At 26.8% G+C, this 12,765-nt stretch overlaps 1 protein-coding gene across 3 annotated transcripts in view; it reads left to right on the forward strand.

Annotated features, from left to right (window-relative positions):
- The first annotated feature begins 4,707 nt into the window (after nt 1–4,707).
- The window catches only part of LOC145842766 (WD repeat-containing protein 19-like), a 29,679-nt gene continuing 21,621 nt past the window's right edge, over nt 4,708–12,765 (forward strand). For all 3 annotated transcript variants that reach the window (XM_082950247.1, XM_082950246.1, XM_082950245.1), the window contains exons 1-6: nt 4,708–4,770; nt 7,868–8,028; nt 10,251–10,429; nt 11,196–11,344; nt 12,166–12,279; nt 12,595–12,680. In XM_082950247.1, coding sequence (XP_082806373.1) covers nt 4,765–4,770; nt 7,868–8,028; nt 10,251–10,429; nt 11,196–11,344; nt 12,166–12,279; nt 12,595–12,680 — 695 coding nt within the window. In that variant the 5' untranslated portion in view covers nt 4,708–4,764. The remainder of the gene's footprint in view (nt 4,771–7,867; nt 8,029–10,250; nt 10,430–11,195; nt 11,345–12,165; nt 12,280–12,594; nt 12,681–12,765) is intronic.

A 12,765-nucleotide genomic window follows, 5' to 3' on the forward strand; every position in this document is an offset into this window, starting at 1 on the left:
GCACGGTAACTGTGTGAAACCAAATGATCCAGCTAAGGAAATCGGTAAATGCGATGTAATCAAAGACGAGTCTGAAAAGTTGTCTAGCTACTTTGGGTTCTATCAAGAGTTTTTTAGTAAGAAACGTGGTTTTTTTTTTAATTGTGGACAGACTTGATGAGAACACACTGAGAGATTGGTACAACGGTGTTTTTAAAGAACTTAAACCCCAAGTTGTTTGTTTGATTAAGAAAGATAGTAATTGTAAAATTTGTAAAATTTGTAACAGTAACAGTAAAATTTGCAATTGTAAGAAACCATGCAAGGATATAGATTTTGTTGCCAAGTTTGAGACAGACATGCAAAACAGCGACCTATGGAGTCCTGGCAAAAAAATTTTAGATGTCTTCGGTGACGTCAAAAAAATTAAAGAACTGGAGACTTGCCTTGAAAGTATGGCCTGTGCGCCTCAGCAGTGCGTTTAAGAATTACGCAGAAGGAGCTGAGATCCGCTTCAGAAATTCAGAAATGTCGCGCAGATGGACAACGCTCCGAAATAGCATAGGAGACAACCTCACAGGGGCCTCGAAGGATTTAAACAATCCCGATGTGAAGAAGTTCTTTGAAATCGAATAGTTCGATGTCAATGATGTGCTCGATAAAATGAACATGGACCTTGGAAAGTTTTCCGTTGATTTCAAGATCGAGTTTGATCTACTGCAAGAAATCGGATGTTGAAGTGGCCAAGAACACTCCTTGAGAATTGCAATGATAGATGTTTGGATTTTTTTGTTCATGTTATTAGTTAAGTTGTGTTGTACAATGCTTCTGTTGTGATTATATTTTCTGTTTTGTTAAAGACCGCTAATAAATTACATTGCACAACAGCGTAGTATCATTTGTAGTTAACTATCTCTATTCTTTAATGAAAACAGCATTTACTGACCACTCATTGTGATATTCAGTTTATTTCGTTTCCTTGTGTTTTGGGAATAAATAATACTGTGTAGCTATCTAAAATATGTCAAGTTGAATTTATAATGATGATGTAACAGAAGTAATCAGTTGATTTGTTTGATTATTATTTGTATGGTAACTTGAGTTTGATATGTTGAAGGATACATCTAAGAAGTCAGTTTGGAATAATCCGGATTCTATTGTTATTTTAAACATTTAAAGTTACCAACCATACAACAAACCAAACTCACCAATTTTATACGTAAACTACAACTCCAACCACCCCCGACAAATACTAAAACAACTACCCGAAACAATAAACAGAAGACTAATAAAACTATCTAATAACGAAGAATCCTTCAACAATGTAAAAAATGAATACCAAAAAGCATTAAATTCGGCCAATTATAAAAACACCTTAAAATACGATAAGACCACTTTACCAGAAAGAAATAAAAAACAAATAAAAATAGACATAATATATTTCAACCCCCATTCAGTCTAAATATAAGTTCAAAAATAGGCAAACAATTCTTAAACCTGATTACTACATCATTTGACGAAAACCACCCATTCCATAAAATATTCAACCGAAACACAATCAAAATATTTTACAGTTGCACAAATAATTTCAGAAGTAAAATAATAGCTCACAACAACAAAATATTAAACAAAAGCAATATAGACTATAAAAGCACCATAAAAGATTAACTTTGTAATTGCCGTAAAGAACCTTGCCCTTTAAATAACGAATGCCTAGTGTCAAATATAATTTATAAAGCAACAGTAACATCAAATAAAACAACAAAGCAGTATATAGGGTCGACAGGAAATACCTTTAAACAAAGATACAGAAACCACAAATCATCATTCAACAATATTAACAAAAGACACACAACAGAACTAGCGAATTACATATGGAACTTAAAAGATAACAATACAGACTACAAAATTAAATGGGAAATATTAAACAGGACAAAATTAAAATTCAATACTAAATTCGGCTGCAAACTTTGTAACTTAGAAAAAATAGAAATCGAAAAATCAGATAAGAACGTAACACTAAACAAGAAAAGCGAAAGACAAAACATATGCATCCATTATCAAAAGTACTTTTTTAACAAAATTAAAATCAACTAAATATTAAAACAAAATAAAATCGAAGCGGCAAACACGAGTATTTTATAGTATTTTATAGCATTTTATAACATTTTTCCCAACAGCCTAAAAATTTTTTTCTAATAGCTTAAAACATTTTTCCAAAATAACCTTTTTAAACTTTCCTAAACAGCATAGAATAACATTCACAGCGTATTTCAAATTCAACTAATCGTACAATAAACTGTACCATTACTACGTCATAATTATTATAAAAAATTCTAAAATCGAAATTTCTGTTCACTATTATAATAAACTGTAACTTACTGACGAACACATGAAATTTTACATTTCAATGTGTGAAACAGCTGTTTAAATTATAGTTTTTATATAATTAAATAAATATTAAGCTCCAATTTGATTTGTCGAGCACTATCGATCAGAACTTTGTATAAAACCTTTAATATATACAAATATATATACAAACGTTTGAAAGTCTTAGTTAAATCTACAAGTCACTATTTTTTCGCAAAATTTTGAAAGCCTATTCAATATTAACAATTTATTAGAAATTTCTTTGTTTTAAAATTTTTATAAGCCACATCTCAAAACATATTTAAAACTGTGCAAATAATTAAAAATGGCTTGTAGATAATAATAAAACCTTGTTATTTTTTTTCAAATCTACTTTATATTTTGATATGTGTGGCACTTTTTTTTAAGAATTTCAATTGTCGTAATTTGGAATTGGATGCTCACACACTCATAATGTTGTCAGTAGTTATTTACTTAGAGTAAGTATATTATTTTAATTTTCACCTTCAGAAACTTTAGAAATTACTTATTGCTAGACTGTCTAAAACAAAACTTATTTAAACTAAAATTGTTTATTGAACAATGTATAAAACGCTGGAAAAGTTTAGTCAACGGACATAGCAAGCCAAGCTATTGTTTCGCAGATATTCCAAATCAAACATTTGAATTTTTGAACACTTATTCGCTATAAACACGTTTATGTAACAATTAATTGAAGCTAACATTTCTTATTAAATTTATACAAAAAGTATCTTAAACAATTTGTCTTATTCTTGTTTGTATTAAAAGAATAAATAAACTTAAATATTTGCATCGAACTAATAAGTATTTAATTGAGACCTAACGATTGACAAACTTTATTTTTTTAAATTAGAAAGTAAGAGTCTTTAAATTTTGACGATACTCTTCGTGATCTTATTTTTTGCTACTTCTTTCTTTGATACACTTGTTAATAAAAATACAAAAAATAATTATTACCACTCTATTTCAGTTTAAAAAAATAATCTAGATTAAATTAAAAAAATAAATTGTAAAGAGCTTACTTTTGTTCAAAAAACCGACGGAAAAATTTGATTGGTTTTTAAGTTATGATTTTTTTTTTGTGTTTTTGTTTAATGTAAACTAAAATTGTAATATCTATAAAGCAAGAAAAATAATTTAAGATGCTTTCTTTATATAAATTGAAAAATAATTGTAAGCTTCATTAATTTTTAACGAAACTTATTAGTTTTATATTAAATAAATAAAATATTAGATGCTCTTTTAGGTCAAATAGTAATAATTTTTCGATGTTTTTATTCAATCTCAACCAAAAATGTCATATCTACACAGCAAGACAAACCTTTTAAAATGGTTTTTGTCGAAATTTAATATGAATTGTATGCTCCATTATTTTTTTAAGAAAACATGTTTATAGCGAATAAGTTTTCAAAATTGTGAGTATTAGATTTCAAATATCTTCGAAACTTCAGCTTTTTAAGAACCTGGTGTACGAAATAACATATCAGTTATCTAGTTGTACACCTTGTAAAAAAAAGAAACTTTAATCAAAAAAAAGTTGTAAAATCATATAAATGATTTTCTACTTTAGTTTTTTATAGCGTTGTAGGTTTATGTGTTAAAAATACTTCTTTGTGATAATTGAAAGGTTAATTCGTGCACCAGGTTCTAAGATTAAATATTTTGAGTGCTCTTTTTTTCAATGAACAATACTGACGCGACTTAAAAGAGTTGTGTAGGGTTTCAAACTTTTGTGGTATATTTTACTGTGTTTCTATGAAACTGCTGATTTTATAAATATTTGGTTGCTTAGTTAGTTTAAAGCTGTTTGTACTCATAACAAACATTTTATTGTGTATTGTTAATTAACTTGAAATGTTTACAAAGTATTTTAAACTTTTTTTTCTTTAAAAAAATATTATTTGATAAAATTATTTAGTAATTAAAGAAAATTTTTTATTGTTTTAGAAAAAATACTATAAACCATATAAAAAATAAGCAGTTATAATATTTGTATGTGTGGCTCTACACATAAACTGAATACAAGACTTGTAAAAACTACATTTTAAACATTTAGCTGGACAATCTAACTTAACTGCTAACATAAGTTGAAGTTAACTGCAGCTTTTTATAAATTTTTATCTTACCAACCATATTTACAAAACTTCTAGTAACCTTTTTATGTACTTTAACTTTTAATATTTTTGATACATTGAAAACTGTTGTACATAATTTTCTAAAAATTTACCATAACTATTAATAAAAACATATTATTATTTAAGCATGTTCAACAATATTTCAAAAGTATTATACTACTTTTATATTTCATGGATTTTATTTATAGCTTTAATTGAAAAGTTACTACCTCTGCAAACATTAAACAAGGTCCAAATTATAAAATACAAAAAAAAAACAATGAAGGTAAGACTTAGCTTTTTGATTATGTTAAAAGAAATTTAAAATAAGCAAATAGTTATTTTGTTGTTGGTTATATAAAAAAGTATTAATAAAAAATACAATTTTTTTTAACTTCAGCAATTTGTTATTATACTGTGACAACTTGTATTATAAAATTTACTACCTAAAAGTTTTATGTTATTAATATGTATTTATTTTAGATTTATATGTAAAAAATTGTTTTTTTTTACTCAGAATTCAAATTATTTTTTTTAAACTATACTTTTCAAATAACTGACCCATTTAACTTTAGCTTTTCATTTTAAATAAAAAGAAAGATAATAGCTTTTGTATTCTTACTATAGTTTAGACCAGCAACTGGCTGGTCTAGAAAAATAGTGATAATTGAAATAATCTTTTTAACTAGAATGAAAAAAAATAGAGGGTAGATTAATTTTAGATATTAAAAATAAAAATAAAACTAGTTGAAAATGAATTTTTAGTTTGCTTTTTGGGCTGCCTTGGTTTAGCCCAGGGGTTGGCAGGTCAAAAAAGGAAAGTTTTTTATGTGCTTAAATACATATAAAAATTAAAAAAAAAAATTGGCAATAGATTATCTTTTAAAGATAACACTAAAACTTAATTTTTGTTTTTTGAGTATATTAATATAATAAACTAGTTGAACAGTTTGCCAACCCCTGGTTTAGACCATAAAGCAGAGATTGCCAGCCTGTTTTTGTTATTTATATATTTTATCTTGTAAGTATTTTTACTATAATATAATAATTAGTTGATTAAAAAAGCGATACTACTGCATAGTGGGCCCAAATCTCATTAAACTGGGAATAAAATTTCTCAAAAAAGCAATGATTACAATTCTTCAAAATGTTTAATTTCAATGTAGTCTATATAGAGGTGGGCAAACTGTTGCTTGCGGGCTGCATTCAATTTTTTTTGATGATGTAATATAAATTTGTTTTCAAAAATATTTTATAAAATTTAAGTGTTATCTTGAAAAGATAATATATTGCCTAAATAATTCTGTTCGAAAAAAATTGTAAAAAGTATGTTTTTTCAAGCACATTTAAGTTTTTCTTTTTTTATCAACCAACTCCTGAGTTGTATTTATTTAATTTTTTAAACTAAATAAAAAACATTCTTAGTATAAGAAAAATTATCTGACTTTTAGTAACCCAAATTTTACCTTTTTTAAAATGTAGCTTTTTTAATTTTTTATAATAAAAACATGTTTCTTATAAAACTAGAATTAAGGTAATTTAAATTCTTATTTTATTTATTTTTTGTTTTGCAAAAGCTTGTAGATGTTTAGTAGATATTAAATACAAAGCTTTTATAATAAAATTTTAGAAGACTAAAATAGAAATTTTTATTTTATATATTTTTATCAACATTTTAGTGAACTTTCTAAAGTTCAAGTACTTTCAGCAATCTGACACCATGTTTTGCTAGTAATTTTTAATCTACAATATCTGAAGATTTTTGAAATACATTTGTAAATTGATGCCAAGAACCAGTTCCAACCTGCATTCGATTCCCACTTGTGCACAATTTCCATCCGGGCACAATTCCCACACACTCAATCCAAGAACTGCTTACAAACCAAGGGTAAGGGTTAAGGGTAACAGTGATACATAAAAACAAGTAAAAAAAAAAAAGTAAATAAAGAAAAAATAAATTTGATGGAAATTGATTGCTTGTGGGAATTGTATGTATATCATTGAAGCCAGCATGCTGAAAATAGTTTAATTTTAAAAAGTTAACTGGAATATCCATAAAAATACATAAATAAAATGCTTTATTTTTTTTATAGAAAAATAATCCTTTGATTAAAATATTTATTTAAGTTTTAACGATTCTTATTTTTTTTTAGCTCTAAAAAAACTAATAAAATACTTTAATTTTAAAATTATTGATTTTTGTTAACTTATTTACTTAAGATTGTTTTTTATTAACTGTTGTTTTTTGATAATTAAAATCATCAAAATTTAACTAAGCAAAAACTCTTTAAATCGCCTTGCACCAACTGGTATAACTTTTGTTAAACATGATTTTATGGTTTAGTTAGAAGAACTAAACACACTAAAAACTTGGTTTTCTACCCACAGATTTGTTTAATGAAATTCCTTTTTTTTTCTTCTTTTTTTCAGGCCTACTGTGTACTGCTTACTAATTAAATCGAAAATCAGGCAAATCTAGTTTAGCCCTTGGTTTTTGAAGTAATCTATCAATTTTCTACATACAAAAAAAAAAATTGTAAAATTGTTTATACATTGATGCATCTGTAAATAAAAAGTTCATATCTTTTGTTTTAGTAGTTTTACATGGTCAACTTTTGTCAAAATTTGTAGATAAGTTTAATATTTTGTTTTGCATAAGCACCCATTTACCTATTTTCTATCAGCTTTGTACTCAAGTAAAAACAAAAATGTTAACAATAAGTTAATTTTAAGTATTTATTCTATAACTTAGAGTACAGACCATTAATTTACAAGTCTATAAGAGAACAATTTTATATGATTACAATTTTTTTAATAAGCATTTTAAAAAATATAACAGATAGGTCAAATTTAAAAGTCTTGACTTGATATTTAAAATAATAAAAGGAATAATTTAAATTGATAGAAATTAAATTTTTAGTTTACTTTTTTGACCGCCTTGGTTTAGTTTGACAATAGAGCAGAAATTGGCAACTTGTCTTTGTATATTTTTATTAACTATGATAAATATTTCTTGCCACAGAATTTAAATTAATTGATCATTTAAATTACACTAATGCTTACATATTTACTCAAAAACGTATTTAAAACTAATTTAGGTCCCTAGTTTAAGAAGTAATTATTTAAATTTTGAACAATAAGAAAAAAAACAATAATGTTATAAAAATTGTTAAAAGATTGCGCATGTTTGACGATGATGAGCTTTTCTTTAAGTAGTTTTACAGAGTCCAATGTTGTCAAAACTTCGTTACTATTTTGATGTCTTTTTTGCTTAAGCACCCACACTTCTAAGACACTTAATTAAAGCACTAATACAGTCAAAATTGTCTTCATTTAATGTGTATGTGTCTGAAGCGCTAGCAAAATTTTTGATCTTTTCACAGTTAGTCTTCAGTCTGAAAAGTAAAATTCACGGGGGGGAAGCTCCATTGAAATTTTGCTGGCAGTCAGTGTCTGGAAATTATCTGGCAACGGTGGGAAACGACAATGTAGTCAGGATATGGGATCGGCACGGCCAGAGAATAGAGGAGTTTCAACTGTCAGGGTAAGTTAGCTGTAAAAGTGTGTTGAATAAAAAAAAAAACCAAAGAATTGCATAATAAAACAATGGTTTAATCTTTTAAAAATCTTCAATTTTACTAATTACTATTTAATTAATTTATATACTTTTTTAGCTTATTTTTTTTATTATAAATTGAAAATTTGTAGTTTTAGTTTGCTTTCACCAGTGTTTTAAATGTCAGTTAGCTACGTATACATTTGATATGAGTTTTTTTTTTTATTACTTGTAAAAGTTTAAGTTTTGTAATTTTTTTATTTCATACTAGGAAGTGTTGTTTTTCCTGGTTACATGGCAATTTAAAGTTTGAAAATACAAGTTCTTAAAAAAATGTTTAAAAGGCCACAATTCAAAAAGTATTACATATTTGAAAAAATAAAAATAAGTATGTAAATCTAAGTAATATCTTTAAATATTTTTTTGTGTGTGCAAGAAAAAAAAAAGTAAAGAATTTGATTAATTACTATAAATTACTATATTTCAATACCATTTTAGCCATATCTCCAAAAATGCTTGATACATTTCAAAGAAAAAAAAAAGTTTATAAGTTTCAATCAGACCTACATACAATTGTTTTTCATCAATATAATATTTTTGAGTTGCAACCTTTAAAATATTTTTATTAATTTGAATTTGTTTGAATGAATTGAAATGTGTACCTGTTTCTCCTTGTTTATAACATTGCTAAGATGTTTTATTTCTTTTGAATAGTGTTGTTTGAATGCTTTACTGACTTATTTTATTGCATTAATGGTTGCCAAAATATCTGGAATCCTGGAAAAACCTGGTTTTTAACAATTTAAGCAAAAAAATGCTGGCATTTGATAATTTTTGAAAATACTGGAAAAACCTTGATTTTTAAACAAGTTGAACATGTAAAATGATGAGATTTTGATTAGGTACAAAAAATCTATCATAGACAACAAGTTTTTTGGTATCGCTGTTTAAAAATAAGTTTTGTATCAAACAAATTTAAATATTAAGGTTTTTTTCAATGTTTTTATACTTTTTTAGAAATTTTCTAAAATTAAACTTATTTTTATACCAAAAATACACAAAAAAGTTATACATTCTAAAACCTGGAAGAAATTTAGAAAATCTGAAAAATAGTTTCATAAAACCTCTGGCAACCCTGTATATATATATTTCTTAGTTTTAGTTTGATTGAAGTTTGTTGAGCATAAGTTGACTAAAGTTTACTAATAGACTGGTGTTTATCAAATTTAAAACATCACCATTTTAAATTAAAACTTTTGTTTATTCTATTAAATCATTGTTTAATAATTTATTCGATTTTTATACTTATTTATACTTACAAGTAAAAACTTAATACACATAAAGGTATAAACTACTATACTACCATCTACTTTCAACTCATGTTAAGATCTTACAAAAAAAAAAACTTTTCAAACAACAAACAAGCTTTGCAAGCACCTGGTTCACAAAAAATAATTTAAGGTTAAAATAAAACTTTTTGGAGTTCAAAATTTTAAATATTTTGTGTAGTTTTTTTCTTGCACTTTTTTTTATGTTGTCTTAAACATTTCCAATGAAAAACATTTAAGTTACATGAGTTGATCATGCACTTTAATTTACGTATGCCAAGCAGTTTCTAGAAAGTTACATGAAATAAGAAAAAAATTTCAGTCATTGCACGAGCATAAAACGGAACTCGAAAATTTTAAAACTTTAAATTACTCCAAAAAATTCCCCAATTAACCTATGACCATTTCCATAAAAATTCCATAACTAAAGAGCTAAAATTAATAAATAAAACAAAATTTTTACTGAGTTTATTACTCTACAATTGTTTCACTTTATCACGATGACCACAAGTAAATGAACTTTCTAAAAACTTTAAAAGTACTAGTAAAAAAAAAAAAAGTTTGTAAATCTTAAATAATTTTTTTTTTCAGTCCCTGCACGAGCATAAAGTGGAACTCGAAAATTTTTAAATTTTAGATTACTCAAGTTTTCTTGCAAGCTACTATAATAAGTTCCTCTATTATTAATAACCAATTGCTAAAATACTTATCAGTTTGAAAAAATACATTTTCAGGTCCTCCACAATAAGTAAAAATAAAATCATTTTCCTTTTGAGCTTTTTACTTTACAACTGTTTCTCGTTTGCACAATGATCACAAGTAAGCAAGCTTTGCTAAAAATATTAAAAGTTTGTAAAGTGTTGCATAAAATATTTTTTCCAGTTCCTGCACTATGATGAAATGGGACTCGGACGGGGACATCTTATCCTGTATAAGCGAGAAGAGCAGCCACCTCTTCCTGTGGGACAGCACCCAGAAGAAAGTAATGAAAGTTGACAGCGGTGCCAAGGACGCCCACTCCGTCCTTGCCTGGTCCGGTAGGGAGGCGGTTCTGGTCATAGGTAAAGTTTTTTGTTGGGTAAAAGCTACGTTGGTGTTTACATATATATTTATATATATAAACTTTCATTTGTTTTGTTTTGTGCTTTATTTTAACCTTTGCAGTTGAGGAGTGCATACGCACGAAACTCGAGTCCTGCATGTTTTTGCATCTTGAAATAAACCTTTTTATTTAAAAAGCCCTTAAGGTGGGCTCTGTGCTGAAAATTTAATTTATTAAGTCAATCAATTTATTTCTGTTTATATATGTATATATATATTTGTTTATAAACGTTTATTCAACAATAAAAAAAGTGCTCAAAAAGTTTAGTCTAAGGACTCGAGACGTGAAGGGACCTTTCGGTTATCGAGTGGTACACCACATTTATAAGTTGCTTTTATGTTTTCCGAACTTTTTAAAGCTTTTTGTTATCATAGTTCATCATAGTTTATAAACTATTTTAGTTACTTCTATTGTGGGAATGAATTTTTGTTAATCAAATCAGTGAAACTTTAATTTTTCACAATTTAATTTTTACCTAAAGCTAGCAACACATTCTATTAAATTAGCTATTGCAAAGGCTAAGTACAAACAAAAGTTATAATGATATTATAAAAAAAAAAAGAAATGTGTTGCGATTCTAAGCTGCAAAGGATTTTTGAAATGATACACTTTTTTTTTAATTTAAACACACACAAAAGTAAGTTCATTTAAACTTACAAACACTGCTTTATTTAAATTTCAAACCAACGTGTGCAAATTCAAATCAAGTATTTTGTGCCTCACAGGCACAGCCAAAGGAAACTGCATACTGTACAACCACAAGCTGGGCAGGAAAGTGCCGATATTGGGGAAGCACAGCAAGAGAATCACCACAGGTTGCTGGAGCGCCAAGAGCAATTTGTTCGGATTGGGAGGCGATGACAAGTTGATAACTGTGAGTTTTTAAAGTTATTAGCTCGTTTGTAGTTTGATTGCTAATAACTAGATTGAAAGCGAACGGTCTTCTTAACTTATGACATAATCTTGAAGTTGTAAAAAAATATCTTTGTTGAAATTTATTTTTGATTTAAACATTAGACAGTCCATGTATGTTATAAATACTAACATACAATAAGATTTGAATAATAAGGTAATTAGGTTGTGTTGTCAGTTATTTATAGCTTGCAATAGTGCTCACGTTTGGCTTGAGTGGTATCTCAATTGAGGATTTACAAAGTTTAGAGTCTGATTAGGTTATAAAATACAATTTAAAAAAATGCTATCAGCTGTCTAATCTTATATGGCAAAACATTTACGTCAACTATAAAAGAACAGCGTATTTAATTTTAGTTTGTAAACTCAAATGATAGTGTTACTATGATAGCTCAAAGAACTTTATAGTTTTACTAACAGTGATTTATGATATGTAGTATTTTTGTAAAACGGATGTCACCTTAATTTAAGTTTTTTATTTTCCAATAGCAATATATATTTTACTAAATATCTAAAATAATAGTTCTATAAATATAAGGTGTTTGCTTAACCACTTGTTATAAAGTACACTTTCCAAGTTCCAAGCATAAGCTTACTGAGTTTTTTTATATTTCTTTTGTTGCTGTTCATATCCTTTGTAGTGTTAGATTTTCCTTATTTAACTTTAAATATTAACACTAAAAATTTTAAAACTATATTTATCCTGCCAATGACATTGTACTGTTAATAAAAAAAAAAAACTCAAAATTCAGAATTTTTTTAATATAATTTTTTAAATTGCAGATAAGTGATTCTAATGGCAAAACGACGCAGCAATTTCACGTGAGCGACCAACCATCGCTGCTAATGTTCTCCGAAATGAAGGGCAATTCCAAATCCATGGCCGTTGAAAACACTGTTTGTTTGATACAATTGTTTTATTCGGTTAGGTTATAATGTAAAGGCTATGTAGTTCTTTGACCATGAGGTTCAAATAAGCTATAAGCTTGTTTAGGTGTTTTGCCAAATAAAACAACAGTGTGCTATTTTAAAATATAAATAGAATAATAAATACAATATAGATGACAAGTTAACAAGTTATGTTTAAAAGTTTCAATGCACACTTTCAAAGGTTCACACACCTCTTTATGGTTAAAAGTTTAAACATCTGTAAACATTTTTTAAGAAATGTCATCAAAAACATTTCATTGTGATAACTTGCTTGTTGAACAGATGTCGGTGGTTTTAGGAAGAAAGACTCTTTTCATATACAAGTTTGGCGACCCGGACGGCCCTTCGCAGCTCGCTTTTCAACCCAAGTGTGTTTGAATTTGTAAAGAAAAATTTGAAAATACATCACACAAATGTTTTAATTTCTCATTTTAAAACTTACTACGTGTTTAG

This window comes from Thalia democratica, chromosome 8, assembly GCF_965202585.1.
Source record: "Thalia democratica chromosome 8, ktThaDemo2.hap1.1, whole genome shotgun sequence".
In the NCBI taxonomy this organism is placed as follows: domain Eukaryota; kingdom Metazoa; phylum Chordata; class Thaliacea; order Salpida; family Salpidae; genus Thalia; species Thalia democratica.